At 50.5% G+C, this 14569-nt stretch overlaps 1 protein-coding gene across 2 annotated transcripts in view; it reads left to right on the forward strand.

The window, feature by feature from the left end:
* Litaf (lipopolysaccharide induced TNF factor) overlaps positions 1–13247 on the forward strand; it is a 42830-nt gene extending 29583 nt beyond the window's left edge. Inside the window, exons 2-4 of one of the 2 annotated variants that reach the window (XM_045161672.1) lie at positions 3760–3984; positions 7098–7281; positions 11667–13247. In XM_045161672.1, the coding sequence (XP_045017607.1) occupies positions 3765–3984; positions 7098–7281; positions 11667–11775 (513 nt within the window). In that variant the 5' untranslated portion in view covers positions 3760–3764 and the 3' untranslated portion in view covers positions 11776–13247. The remainder of the gene's footprint in view (positions 1–3759; positions 3985–7097; positions 7282–11666) is intronic. The other variant, XM_004652261.2, reaches the window with a different exon arrangement.
* The last annotated feature ends 1322 nt before the right edge of the window (positions 13248–14569 follow it).

Below are 14569 nucleotides of genomic sequence, written 5' to 3' on the forward strand. Positions count from 1 at the left end.
TAGATGAGGTTGACTTTGAACTCCTGATCCTCCTGTTTCTGCTTCCCAAGTGCTGGGATTACAGGTGTGCCCTACCATACCATACCCTGCCTTTAATTTTACATTTACTTAAACTCAAACACAGTTGAAAGCTCACTTCCTCCTGCCAGCCAGTCTCATGTGACTGTGGCCACACACTAGGCCAAAAGATACCATCATTCAGGAAGGTTCTGTTCAACAGCCCTGGCTGATAAAGTCTGAATGCCTCTAAGGGGATTTCAGTGTTTCCTAGAGCCCAGCCCCAACCTTTCTTGCACATTTTTCTCTCGTTCTTTCCTTCTTTCTCCACCCCACCCAGATCTTGTTACTTCATCCCCGTTGGCCTGGAACTCGCTATGTAGCCCAGGCTGGCCTAGGACTCGTGACCTGTCTACTTCTTCCTCTCGGGTGCTGGGATTACAGGCTTGTGCCACCATACCTCATGGCATGGATCTTGATACTGTTTTGCCAAGCCCACCCCCTGGTGCCTCTTTACCCACTTTGAAATGTCCTTTCTTCCACTCCCCAGAGACACCCGTCTTTGGGGCCGGTGCCAAGGCAGAGCTTTCCTGAAGCACTCTCCCCCTCCCCCGACAGCAGGGCCCACAAGCTGACCCTGGGCAGAGGCAGCGGACCTGTTTCCACCCCCACGCTGGCACGCTGCCCTCGGCCCTCGTTAGTGGGTCTCCGTTCTCGGAAGCAGCAGAGCAGGCCTGTGCGGTAAAGCCTCCACACAAAGGAAGGCACTGTGCCCTGCCCCAGCTACCCAGTGACCGCCAAGGGCCGGGCGGGAGGGTATTATGGGTTCAGGCTGTCGTTCCAGGAGAACAACAGCTCTGCAAAACCCCGGCCTCTCTCCCCAGAAATGGGGGCCTGGCTGCTCTGCGTCCTAGTTTTCCAACAGGGAAGCGAGGGCTGGAGAGATGGCTTGCCTGCCAAGCCTAAGGACCCAGGTTCGATTCCCCAGAACCCATGTAAGCCAGGTGCACATGCATCTGGAGTTTGTTTGCAGTGAATGGCTAGAGACCCTGGCATACCCAGTCTCTCTCTCTCTCTCCAGTGAATAAATAAATAAAAATAACATATTTACAAACGGGAAGTGATGTGGATGTATGCTTGTTCTTTGGTTGTTCGAGACAGGTCTTGCTCTGTAGGCTAGACTCATCTCCAGCTTGCAGTCCTCCTACTTCAGCCTCCCCAATACTGGGGCGACAGCATGTGCCATGAACCACCGTGTGTTCACTTCCCGAATAAGCACGAGGGCCTGGGTGGGGGGTGTTGGGGCTGAGGCCACCTGTTTGAATCTCCAGATCCCACATCAATAGCTGGACACGGCTATGTGCACCTGTAACCCCAACCCCGCAGGGGAAACTCGCTGGAGTGCCGCAAGCCCTGGGATCAGTAGAGAATGGAGTGGGACACCCGTCTCTCTGCTCTGGTTACCATACGCAAGTGTCTCCTGCTGCTAGCGAACAAACAGGACGTCACCCCACAGAACACATACACACGAGCAAAAAAAAAAAAAAAAAAGTGGGGGGGTGTGGAAGCTGGGGAGACAGCTCAGAGGGTAAGGTGCTTGCCTTGCAAGCATGAAGACCTGAGTTCAAGCCAGGCATGGTGGCGCACGCCTTTAAATCCCAGCATTTAGGAGGCAGAGGTAGGAGGATCACCGTGAGTTGGAGGCCACCCTGAGACTACGTAGTGGATTCCAGGTCAGCCTGAGCCAGAGTGAGACCCTTCCTCTAAAAACAAAAACAAAACAAAAGACCTGAGTACAATTCCCAGAACCCACATAAAACGCTGGGCATGGTGGCACATTCTTGTAATCCCAGTGCTGGAGAGGGAGAGAGAGAGAGAAAGAGAGAGAAGATATGTGAGGCTTGCTAGTCTCAGATCTAGCCTAATTGGTGAGGTCCAGGCCAGTCAGAAACCCTGTCTCTAGTAGAGGAGGAAGGAGCCACACCTTTAATCCCAGCACTCAGGAGGCAGAGACTGGAGAAGTGCCACGGAGGTCAAGGCTACACAGTGAGTTCCAGGTCAGTCTGCGCTAGAGTGAGACCCTACCTCAGAAAACCAAACCAACAAACAAAAAAATGTGGGGGGCTCCAGGGAAACGCCCACAGTTGTGTACTACACACACACACACCCTTTCTCACCCCTAGTTCACTTTGCCTCTTTTTGAACCTTAAGCAGCATCATGGGGTGGGGGCGTTTGGGGGGGCACTGGCTTCTCTTCACACTCTACAGTTTGTGGTCAGCATTTCAATGCTTCTGTCATATCTGTCACCTGAAACAATCAGTGAAAACCACATTGGTTAAAATAGAAGAGATGGCCAGGCGTGGTGGCGCGCGCCTTTTAATCCCAGCACTCGGGAGGCAGAGGTAGGAGGATCGCCGTGAGTTCGAGGGCACTCTGAGACTCCATAGTGAATTCCAGGTCAGTCTGGGCCAGAGTGAGACCCTACCTCGAAAAACCAAAAAAAAAAAAAAAAAAGAGATGCTAGGTTCAGAGCATAACGTGAACTTCAGGCAATGGCTTGATCTTGGCCCATGCCTCCCTTGGGCTCGGGTGGTTTTTCTGTCATAATTTACTTTTCATCTGTATTGGAGCATTCCTAATTAAAGTGAGGAGTTTTAGGTCTTGTAGGGTTGTCAGCTCTACGTGGATAAGACTGGATATAAGTCATTTTACCAGATTGGGGTGAGAATTGGGAATTACCCCCTCCCCCTGCGCCCCCCCCCCACAAGGTCTCACTGTAGCCCAGGCTGTCCTGGGAGTCTCAGGTTGGCTTTGAACTCAGCGGTTCTCCTCCTTTGCCTCCCATAGTGCTGGATCAAAGGCATGCGCCACTATAGGCGACTTCCTCTTTTTTCTTTTTTTGGTTTTTCGAGGTAGAGTCTCACTCTAGCCCTGGCTGTCCTGGAATTCACTGCATAGTGTCAGGGTGGACTTGAACTCATGGCAATCCTCCTACCTCTGCCTCCTGAGTGCTGGGATTAAAGGTGTGCGCCACCATGCCTGGCTCCTCTTCTTTTATTTTTTTTGAGACAAGCCTTATGTAGCCCATGCTGAACTCAAACTGTGTAGCTAAAGATGTCTTTGAACTCCTAATCCTCCTGCCTCTGCCTTCCTAGCGTCGGGATTACAAATGCGAACCGTCTTGCCTGGCTTATGCACTGTTGGGGATCAAACCCAGGGCTTCATGTATGGTAGTCAAGCAATCTTTTGCCCACCGAACTACATCCCAGCCTCCCTTGCTTTTTTTGTTCATTTGATAGTTTGAGGCAGGGGTCACTTGTAGCCCATGTTGGCCTTGAACTCCCTTGTATAGTTAGCTGAGGATGACCTTAAACTAATAATCTTCCTCCCTCTATTTACGCTGAGTGCTGGGGTTATAGGCCTGCACGACAACCCTTCCAGATCAGGTGAATTTTTTTTATTTGAAAAATTATCTATGTGTGGGTCCGAGTCAAGGACAACTTTCGGGTCAGCCCTCATCTGCCCACCTCATCTGAGCTCTGGATTGCGGCTCTGTTCCCTGTTTGGGCTCACCATGGGCTTCAGGGCCATCCTCCTGTCTCCGCCTCCAATCTCACAGTCAGCGTCAGGGTGCTGGGATCAGAGACCCAAACTCACCACAGCTTGAACGCCCCAACTTGAGTGCTGAGCACTCGGTCTACGGAGTCATCTCCTCGGCCCCCTGTCAAGTTCTTATGGGGTGTCTTCTGTTTTTGTTTTAGGTAAAATGTCAGTGCCGGGACCTTACCAGGCAGCTGCGGGGCCTTCCTCTATGCCTACTGCACCCCCGTCCTATGAAGAGACAGTGGGTGTAAACACTTACTACCCAACGCCTCCAGCTCCCGTGCCCGGGCCGGCCACGGGGCTCATCACAGGCCCAGACGGGAAGGGCATGAACCCGCCTTCGTATTATACCCAGCCAGTGCCAGTCCCCAACGCCAACGCAAGTACGTATGCTCTCCGGGTCCCCTTGTGAGTCTGCAGCCACCCAGCTCGGCCTGTGGACTGAGAATCAGGTGACCCCCGTGGTGCTCCTGAATGTCACAGCGTGTGGGGGCTGTGGGACTTTTATTCCTCACCCCGAAATTTCCCAGAGGATGTTTCATATCCAGCTCTGCTTTTACATTTTTCAGAGTCTCACGTCGTTCAGGCTGGCCTCTAGCTCACCGTGGTGAAGGATGACCTTGTACTCTTCCATCTCTAGGGGCTGGGATTATAGGCTTGCACCACCATAACTGGTCACTTACCCTTCTTTTTCGAGATAGGGTCTCGCTCTAGCCCAGGCTGACCTGGATTTCACTTTGTAGTCTCAGGCTGGCCTCGAACTCACAGCAGTCCTCCTCCCTCTGCCTCCCGAGTGCCGGGATTAAAGGCGTGCGCCACCACGCCCGGCACTTGAACCTTCTTTGCTTCAGTTTGCTCATCTGTCAAGTCTGACCGTGCAAGCAACCAGTCAGTGAGTTGTTCAGGTGACACAAACCTGCCTCCATCAAGTACAGAGCCATTGTCGAGTGAGTAAAGGAAACTTCTGTGGTCACTGTGCCCAGGGTTGACCTCTTGGGGTGGAGGAGGGTCAGCTCGTAACTTTTTTTGCTTGTTTTGTTTGAGACAGGGGTCCCAGGCTGGCCTTAAACTCCATATGTAGCTGGGACTAGCCTTGAACTTCTGATCCTCCTGCCTCCATCTCCCAAATGCTGGGGATTAGAAGTGCTGCCAAACCCATTTCTAGTAACTGGTTAGTGAGGGGAGGCCTGAACTTTGTTTCTTTGAGGTAGGGTCTCACTCTAGCCCAGGCTGACCTTGAACTCATGGCAGTCCTCTTACCTCAGCCTCCCAAGTGTTAGGATTAAAAGACATAAGCTATCACATCTGCCTTGGCCTTGAACTTTTTTTTTTTTTTCCATTTATTAATTTGAAAGAGAGAGGTAGGTAGAGAGAGAAGGAATGGGCACACCAAGGCCTCGAGCTGCTGCAGACAAATACCACATGCATGAGCCACTTTGTGCATCTGGCTTCACGTGGGTTCTCGGGAATCGAACCTAGGTCATTAAGCTTTGCAGGCAAGCACCTTAGCCTCTGAGTCATTTCTCAAAGCCCCCTGGACTTTTGAAAAAAAAAATTATGTATTTGTGTCTGTGCGCTTGCTAAGAGTCTGCTGTCTGCTTCAGATGATTGCCCATCTGGATTTACATGGGTGCTGGGGAATTGAACCCAGGCTGGCGGGCTTTGCAAACAAGTGCCTTTAACAGCTGAGCCATCTCCCCAGCCTTGCCTTGAACTTTTAACCATCCTCCTTGCCTCAGTCCTCTGAGTGCTTGGGTTATTGGCATCTGCCACCACATCTGGGTTTAGATAGTACTTTTACACTCTCACTTAGATCACGATGTGATCAACAAATAACTTACTGAATAACAACGAAAACCTTAACGGAATTTACAGGCTAAGGTTGGCTCAGTCGCGCTCTTTCAGAAGCAAAGTGTTTCTACAGAAACTCTGATTGTAGTTAAGTCCTCAACGCATACAGTACAGGAGTGGTATTGTCTTTAAAAAGATTTGATCTATTTTTATTTTATTTGCAAGCAGAAAGAGAGAAGAGAGAGAGCGAGAATGGGCATGACAGGGCCTCATGCCACTGCAAAGGAACTCCAGACCCATGAGCCACTTTGCGCATCTGGCTTTTCATGGGCATCGGGGAATTGAACACTAGGCCATCGGGCTTTGCAAGCAAGTGCCTTAACCACTGAGCCACCTCTCCAGCCCGCTTTAACCATTTTAAACAGAGCTCAGTAGTGTTAAGTTAGACATGCCCTGTATTGCAGTTACTTTGGTTTGCTTGTCTGTGTGTGTATGTGTGTGCACTTGCTTGTGTACATCCCAGAGGGTCTCTTGTTTCTGTAAACAAATGCCATCTGGCATTATATGGGTAGCTGGGGAAATTGAACCCAGGCCAGCAGGCTTTGGAAGCAAACGTCTTTAGTCACCGAGCCATCTTCCCAACCCTTGTTTTTTTGTTTTTTTGAGACAGGTTCTCAGTCTATCCCTAGGCTGGCTTTGAATTCATGGCAATTCTATCTTCCTATCTCTGCCTCTTGAGAGCTAGGATTAAAGGCATGAGCCAACACACCAGCTATGTCTACACTCTGTGTGTGTGTGTGTGTGTGTGTGTGCGCGCACATGCGCGCATTTGTGCATGTAAAAGTATGGGCACCTGCTGGCCACGGTCATGTGTGGAGGTCAGAGGTCAGTTTTCAGGCCAGTCCTCGCCTTTGCACCTCGTTTGAGGCGGCATGTCTCCGTGCACCCTCACCCTGCTGATGAGCGTTCACTCTGCTGTTGGCTGTTCTTGTCTGGGCTTATCACAGGCCTCCAGGAATTCTCTTGTCTCCACCTGCCATCTTGCTGTTGGTGTGCTGGGGCTTCAGAAGGCGACCCCAGCTTCCCGCTTCTTCCATGGGGTTTGGGAAGAATAAAACTCTGCTACTGAGGCTTGAGTGGCCAGTTCTTTATCCCTGAGCCATCTCCCCAGCCCTCCTGCTTTTTTTGGTTTTTCGAGGTAGGGGCTCAGTCCAGCCCAGGCTGACCTGGAATTCACCATGTGGTGTCAGGGTGGCCTCTTGCCTCCCAAGTGCTGGCATTAAAGACATGTGCCACCGCGCCCGGCTTCCTGCTTCATTTTTGCACATGCCAGAATCCCCATCCCTTTTTGTTTCGTTTTGTGTTTTGTTTTTCAAGGTCGGGTCTCGCTGTAGCCCCAGGCTGACCTGGAATTCACTATATAGTCTCAGGGTGGCCTCGAACTCACAGCGATCCTCCTACCTCTGCCTCCCGAGTGCTGGGATCAAAGGCGTGCGCCATTCCTCTTTGAGGCTGAATATCCCTCCACGGTAGGAATGGACCACGTCTTGACTCGTCTGTTCATCCGCGGGGCGTGACTGAGTGACTTGAGCTCTCTGGCCGGCAGGACCGGTGCCCCCGTGAGCATGGGCACTCGGTGCTGCTGGTGGCCCTGCCTTCACAGGCTGACATTGACCCGGTGCTCTTTTCCTTGTTCACCGAGCAGCCCCTGTTGTCCATTCTCCCCCGCCAGTTGCTGTGCAGACAGTGTACGTGCAGCAGCCCGTCTCCTTCTACGACCGCCCCGTACAGATGTGCTGTCCTTCCTGCAGCAAGATGATCGTGACCCAGCTGTCCTACAATGCCGGTGCCCTCACCTGGCTCTCCTGTGGGAGCCTCTGTCTACTGGGGTGAGTCCGCGCCTCATTCATTGCGCCACCGCGCCTAGGGGGTTCTTGGCCCGGGAACGTGGGTGAGGGCCATCCTGGGCCTTGTAGGGTTCTGTTCTGTTCTTTTTTGTTTTGTTTTGTTTTTGAGGTAGGGTCTCAGTCTGGCCTAGGCTAACCTGGAATTCACTGTATAGCCTCAGGGTGGCCTTGAACTCACGGTGATCCTCCTACCTCTTGCCTCCCGAGTGCTGGGACTTAAGGCATGTGCCACCATGCCTGGCTGGTTCTTTTCTTTTTTTGACGTGTGTGCAGTATGCATGGTGTGTGTGTGTGGCATATGCGCAGATGCATGTACGCCTCATGCGCTAATGTGCAGAGGCAAGAGGACTTCAGGCGTCTTCTGTCATGAGACGTTCTCACTAAACCCAGAACTGCTATTTTTTGGGGTGTGTGTGTGTGACAGAGTGTATCTTTGGCCTGGAGCTCACTGGTTAGTCCTAGATCAGCAAGTCCCAGGGATCCCCAGTGCTGGGGTTACAAGTATTTTTACATGGGTTCTGAGGAATGAACCAGGTTTTCATGCTTTTGAGGCAAGCCTTTTATCAGTTGAGCTCTCTCCCTAGCTCCCCCTACCTTTTTCTCTTTCTTTTTGGGGTGTTCTACCACTGAACACATAGGATACTGAAAGCAGGTATGGTGGCATACTCCTGTAGTCCCACCACGTGGGGCGGGGGGCACGGCAGGAGGATGGTGAGTTTGAAGGCAGCCTGGCTACAGAGTGAGACCCTGTTTATCAAAAAATCTGAAACAAGGGCTGGAGAGATGGCTTAGCGGTTAAGCGCTTGCCTGTGAAGCCTAAGGACCCCGGTTCGAGGCTCAACTCACCAGGACCCACGTTAGCCAGATGCATAAGGGGGCACACGCATCTGGAGTTCGTCTGCAGTGCCTGGAGGCCCTGGCGCGCCCATTCTCTCACTCTCTCTCTACCTGCCTCTTTGTCTGTCACTCTCAAATAAATAAATAAAAATAATAAACAAAAAAAAAATACTGAAACAAAACAAAATGATGTGCTAGGAGTGGCCTCTGGCTTCTAGGTGTCCACGGCACCCCTCCCCACATTTTGTGACCCAAAATGCCCCCTGGCTATGCAGTCCCCCAGGTGGGAGCTCTGCTCTGACAGCCACGGAGATCAGCGTGCTATGTTCAAAACTTTCCGTGCGAGGGTCACGCCGAACAGCCCTCTTTCGTGGAGCGTGAGACCCTTGGGTTTCTGTTTCTTCTAGAATTTCATGACATAAATAACAATGTTTGCTTGACTCAGGGATGTTTAAACATTCCGTACATTAACACACTTTATAGGTCTCATCAGAATTTCTCATCCTTTTATAAGCTCCAGTGTTTTTCCTGTTTCCAGTGCGGGAGAGTTGTCTAAATATTTGTGTCTGCACCACGGGTGCTGCATTTAGAGAGAGACCAGTTTTTGTTCTGGGAGAGAAAGCCGAAAAGTGATTGAATTCCTTCCATCAGCAGATAGTGATAATCTCGTTCCTTTTCAGCTTTTCCTAAAAGAATCGGGATGCTTGTCTCTAGGACCTCGGGCTCTTAGATGATTGGCCTGCGCCACCTCATTGTCTGTTTGTGACGCCGGGTCAGGAAGGGACAGTATTCTGTTCCTCATTTTGATGATGGGTGCAGAGTCCTAGAGAGCCTTGTTAGCTTTCTGGGGTCACACGCTGAGTGGGGGAAGATAGATGCCAGGCTAATAAGTAAGTGGAGAGAAAGGTCATTGCCAAATTGAGCCTGGAGGTGCAGACCTGTCATCCCAGCTCTCTTGAGGCCAAGGCAGGAGGCTCACAAGTTCAAGGCCTGCCTGGTCTATGACTGAGTCCAAGGCCAGCCTGCACAACTTAGTGAGACCTTGTCTCAAAATTAAAAAGTAAGCAGGGAATGGTGGCGCACGCCTTTAATCCCAGCACTCGGGAGGCAGAGGTAGGAGGATCGCCGTGAGTTTGAGGCCACCCTGTGTCTACGTAGTGAATTCCAGGTCAGCCTGGGCCAGAATATGAGACCCTACCTCAAAAAAAAAAAAAAATAAATAAAAATAAACAAGTAAAAGGAGAGCTGGGAATATAGCTCAGTGGTAAAGCGCTTGGCCTGGCATGCCTAAGGCACTGAGTTCAGTCCCTGGCAATGGGCCTGATATGGCTCATCCGATATCCAGCACTTGAGAGGCTGAGGCTGGAGGGTAGCAAGTCAAAGGCCAGCCTTAATTATATATTAAGATCCTTTGTGAAAGGAAGGAAGGAAGGAGAAAGGAAAGGAAAGGAAAGGAAAGAAAGAAAGAAAAAAGGACAGCTCATTGCCTTTGTCTTTGGGTATTTGCATTTAAACTAAAGTTTATCTCTGAAATTGGGGAAATCTGGCATAGGAAGGAATACTGTGAGCCTCACTCTCTGGGGTTGGCTTCGGAAGTGGAGGCCAACTCTCTGTCCCTCTCTCTCTGGTCCTTGAATGTGGCAAATGCCCTCACAATGGCTGTGTGACCAGAGGCAAGTGACTTCCTGTCTCTGTGGCCTCAGTGGCCCCAGCTGTGATGTTGGGACACTTGAGGGTGAAGTTAGTGTGCCTTACTGCAGGGACCTCACGGGGACAGAATCGCAATGTTTGTGACTGGCATGTTCACTGTTGGTCCCAAGGCTGTAGGAAGTTCTGCCTGTGTGCAAATGAGGTGTCACTGGAGAACTTGATTTGGTGACCATTACAAGTAGTTTCTTCCTATGATTTTTGTTGTTATTGTTATAAAAATTTATGTTAAAAGGTGGTTTCAGCCGGGCTTGGTGGTGCATGCCGTTAATCCCAGCACTCGGGAGGCAGAGGTAGGAGGATTGCCGTGAGTTCGAGGCCACCCTTGAGACTACATAGTGAATTCCAGGCCAGCCTGAGCTAGAGTAGACCCTACCTCGGAAAAAAAAAAAAAGAGGGGTCTCATGTAGCTCAGGCTGGCCTCAAACTTACTGTGTATCCAAGCCTTGACTCTGCTGCCTCCCACCTCCCAGATGCTAGGACCACAGGTGTGAGCCACCACCTCCGGTATATATACAGCGCCGGGATCAAACCTAGGGCCGTGTGCCCTAGCCACTGAGCCACAGCCCCAGGCCCCAGCATTTGCCTATTAAATGAGATCCTGAAGACACAGGTGTATAACTCCCATGCCAAGCCCAGCCCTCAACCCCGTTTTAAGTTGCGTTGGAACCCAGCCATTCCCATTTGTTTAGGATTCTGTATGGCTGTTTCTTGCTGCAAGGTAAAACGCAAGCCACGTGGTCCAGCTAACTTATGGACCATGTGGCTTTGTACAAAAAAAAAAAGTTTCCAACCGTAATCTAAGACTGTTTTTTACGTTTGTAACATTTCTTTTTAAACTTTTATTTTTTATTTATTTATTTGAGAGAGAAAGAGTCAGAGAGAGGGACAGAGAGAATGGGCACGCCAGGGCCTCCTCCATCCACTGCAAACAAACTCAGCCGCACGTGCCCCCTTGTGCAGCTGGCTTACGCGGGTCCTGGGGAATCGAACCTGGGTCCTTTGGCTTTGCAGGCAAATGCCTAACCGCTAACCATCTCTCTAGCCCTTTTTCCTTTATTTTTTGACACCTGGGAGAGCCAAGATCTTACACATGTTAGGAAAGTGTTAGGATGTTGTTTTGCATGTGTGTGCGCATGTGAATGCCTGTGTGTATGTGTTGTGTGTGGAAACAACCTCAAATGACGTTATTCCTCCGGAATGCTGTCTACCTTGGGGTCTCAGTGGCCCGGAACTCACCAGTTAGACTACACTGACTGGCCAGCAAGCTCCAGGGGCTTGCCTGTGTCCACCCACCCTGGGGCTGGGGTTATAAACATGTCACCATGCCTGGCTCTGCCTCATGTCACATGCCAGCTTTTCTCTGTCTCTCCATGTGGCCTCTCCTCGTCTTAGAAAGACACCTCCGCTGGGGTTGAGGACCCACCTGGATTCTCCAGGGTGGTCCCGTATCCTGACACTGACTTAATTTGTGTCTGCAAAAGACCCTTTGTTTGTTTGTTTGTTTGAGAGTGGCAGAGAGAGAGAGAGAGAGAAACAATGGGTACGCCAGGGCCTCCAGCCACTGCAAACGAACTCCAGACGTGTGCGCCCCCTTGGGTATCTGGCTAACGTGGGTCCTCGGGATTCCAGCCTCGAACTGGGGGGTCCTTAGGCTTTGCAGGCAAGCGCTTAACCACTAAGCCATCTCTCCAGCCCTAAAAGACCCTTTTGACCAAGATGGTGTTCACAGCTCCCACTGTGGCATGGACATAGGTTCCTGGTGGCTCCATCCAGCCTCCTGCACTTGGTGACGTCTCGCTGTGGCCCTTCTGTCCCCCCAGGTGCATAGCCGGCTGCTGTTTCATCCCGTTCTGCGTGGACGCCCTGCAGGACGTGGACCATTACTGCCCCAACTGCAAAGCTCTCCTGGGCACCTACAAACGCTTGTAGGGCTCCACCGGCTGTGGGAGAGATGCGTGTCACCGGAAGTCACCTGACCCTTGCCACGCCTGCCCCAGGAGAGGCTCCGCTCCGGAATCTCACCTCTCCATGGTCTCCACCTCCTTGTCTTCTTTTGGGGGAAACAAAATGTCACAAAAGTTACAAGCCTCCAAACCCCCCAAAATTGCTGCTTGGAGTTGTGCACGGGACATGCAAAGACATTGACCTTGAGTGTTGGTTCAAGAGTTTTCCTGTCTACCTAAGTCGCCCTAACTAACTGTAATTGCTGCCCCCTTTGCATATCCTGGGGTTCACCACTGGCTGGGCTCCTCTTCTGCTCAGTGGGCCTTTCCGGTGGTGGTCTCAAACCTAGAAGCCACAGTTTGCCTTATTTTTGAGACTTCTGCCCCAACCGTGGCAGAACCAGTCTTTTAGCACCTGTGATTTTTTTTTTTTTTCCACCTTTCCCTATCTGTGAAGACAAATAATTCTTGCCTTAAAGACTTTATATGGGCTTGGCTCTTAGATTCTGTAACTGCAGACGTTAGCGCTCACACTCACTTTAATTTCTTAATTTTTTAAGTGAATGGAAGGGTTGTTGACGCCCACCAGGCACGTATCTATGAGGTCATACATGCAGAATAAAAGAAAACCCGGGGCCGAGTTTAACCACTGTCGTTTGCGGTCCAGCAACACAGTAATAATGAAGGGATCCCCCACCCCCGTGCCGTTATTGCGTTCAGTTGTCAGCTTTTCTCGGCCTTACACATCTATGAATAGTGTAATTTTGTTTTTTTAAGATGGAATCTCATTTTGTGGTTCAGGCAGGCCTGGAACTCCTGGACTCAAGTGATCCTCCTGCTGCAGCCTCCCAAATAGCTGGGACTTCAAGTGTATGTGTCTGCACCCAGCTCTTTCCTTTTTCTTTGACAGAAAAAGAATGGGGACCTCCCATCCACTGCCTGTACCATGTCTATGTGGGGACCCTTTGGGGTTCCTAGTGGTGTGAACAGGGATGCCTGTGTGGATCCCTGCCATGGCGCCTCTGAGAACTTGAGCATCAGAACTGCCTAAAGAGCACTGAGGTCTAATTTCTCTCTTTTCAGCAATAGAGTTTGTGGTATCAGACCCATCAGAGGGTGCCAACAGCAAACCCAGAGCTTTTTCTAGGTTGACCCCTGTGTCCTCTTTAAAATGGACACAGAGCCTGCCCCCCTTTCGGAAGGCCCTGATTCCGTACTAAACCCACACCAGGGAGTTCTGTGAATCAGTGTGAAGTCAGACTTGGACCTTGAACAAAAGTCCATATATGGGTCGCGAGGAAAGTCGCCCTGTTGACGCAGCCCTTCACGCGTTATTCTGGAAGTGTTAGCAGTTACGATTTTGGCAGTGAATTATGGATACCCACGTCTCACTTTGGTGTTATCTGCTTTTAAACAAATAAAGCTTGGGGTTCACTCGGTGAACTCTTTATCAATTCACCTGCTGTGAAGAAAGGTCTTATGTTTCTACCTTCTGGAGCAGTGTAAAGTCCCTTGCGTTACACTTAGTCTTGCTGAATGTCCCGCAACGTCAAGACCGCTGATGTGCTCCGTGCGCTGTTAACGAGTTGGAATGGAAGGTTTGGCTGTGGGCACCCCACAGGCCTCATCGATGGCAGTCAGCCACAGCTTTCAAATTTTACTAAAAAAAAAAAACACAGAAGAAAGCCGTTCTCATTCATTCTCCAAACAAAGCATGCTTTGTTAATTGATCGGGGTGCTTAGGAGACTCTAGAAGAGGGGTACAGATGCCGCCCCTTCCTTTTTATTTCCTACCTGTGTTGACAGCTTCATGATGGAAGGTGCAGGGAAATTGTGTCGTGTGGCTCATGTTACGATTTAAAGCCTCATTTAGGTTCTTGTAAAAAAATCTCCGCTCACAGGATGCCAACTGTGGCTTTTCTTTCATTTGGTCAAATTCAAGGCTATGCATAGCTAACGGTTTTGCTGGCATCGGGGTTTATAAGTGATCTCAAGCCGGCATTAATTACATATGCAAAGCCTTCCAAACAAGGACCCTGTTCCAAGGACCATGAAATATGTATTCCATGCCGTTTCACGTCAGCTAGGCAGAGGAGGCAGCAGTCACCGGGCATTCCATTTCACTGTGCAAAGTTTGCATTGGGTGGTATAGTTCTGTGAATTAAACGCCCCTTCCCGGCCTTGTTTGGTGGAGTTGGGAAAAGTTTTTTGCGAAAACTGGATCTCAGTCAACTCCGGGCGAGGCTTTATGCAGCCTCCTGGAGACCCAGGAAGAACTTGGCCAATTTCAGAGCAGACTGGCTGCGTGTCTTAGATACTGTGACGCCCATCTGAGTGGATGAGAAGTGTTGGTTTGGGCTTTCAAAAAAATTATTTATTGGGCTGGAGAGATGGCTTAGCGGTTAAGCGCTTGCCTGTGAAGCCTAAAGACCCTGGTTCGAGGCTCGGTTCCCCAGGTCCCACGTTAGCCAGATGCACAAGGGGGCGCACGCGTCTGAAGTTCGTTTGCAGAGGCTGGAAGCCCTGGTGCGCCCATTCTCTCTCCCTTTTATCTGTCTTTCTCTCTGTGTCTGTCGCTCTCCAATAAATAAATAAAAATTTAAAAAATTATTTATTTATTTGAGAGAGAGAGAGAGAGAGAGAGAGAGAGAGGCAGATAGAGAACAGGTGTGCCGGGGCCTCTGGCCACTGCATACGAACTCCAGACACATGCATCTGGCTTACATGGGTACTGAGGAACTGAACCTGGGTCCTTAGGCATGGCAGGCAAGTGCCTTAAC

This window comes from Jaculus jaculus, chromosome 11, assembly GCF_020740685.1.
Source record: "Jaculus jaculus isolate mJacJac1 chromosome 11, mJacJac1.mat.Y.cur, whole genome shotgun sequence".
In the NCBI taxonomy this organism is placed as follows: domain Eukaryota; kingdom Metazoa; phylum Chordata; class Mammalia; order Rodentia; family Dipodidae; genus Jaculus; species Jaculus jaculus.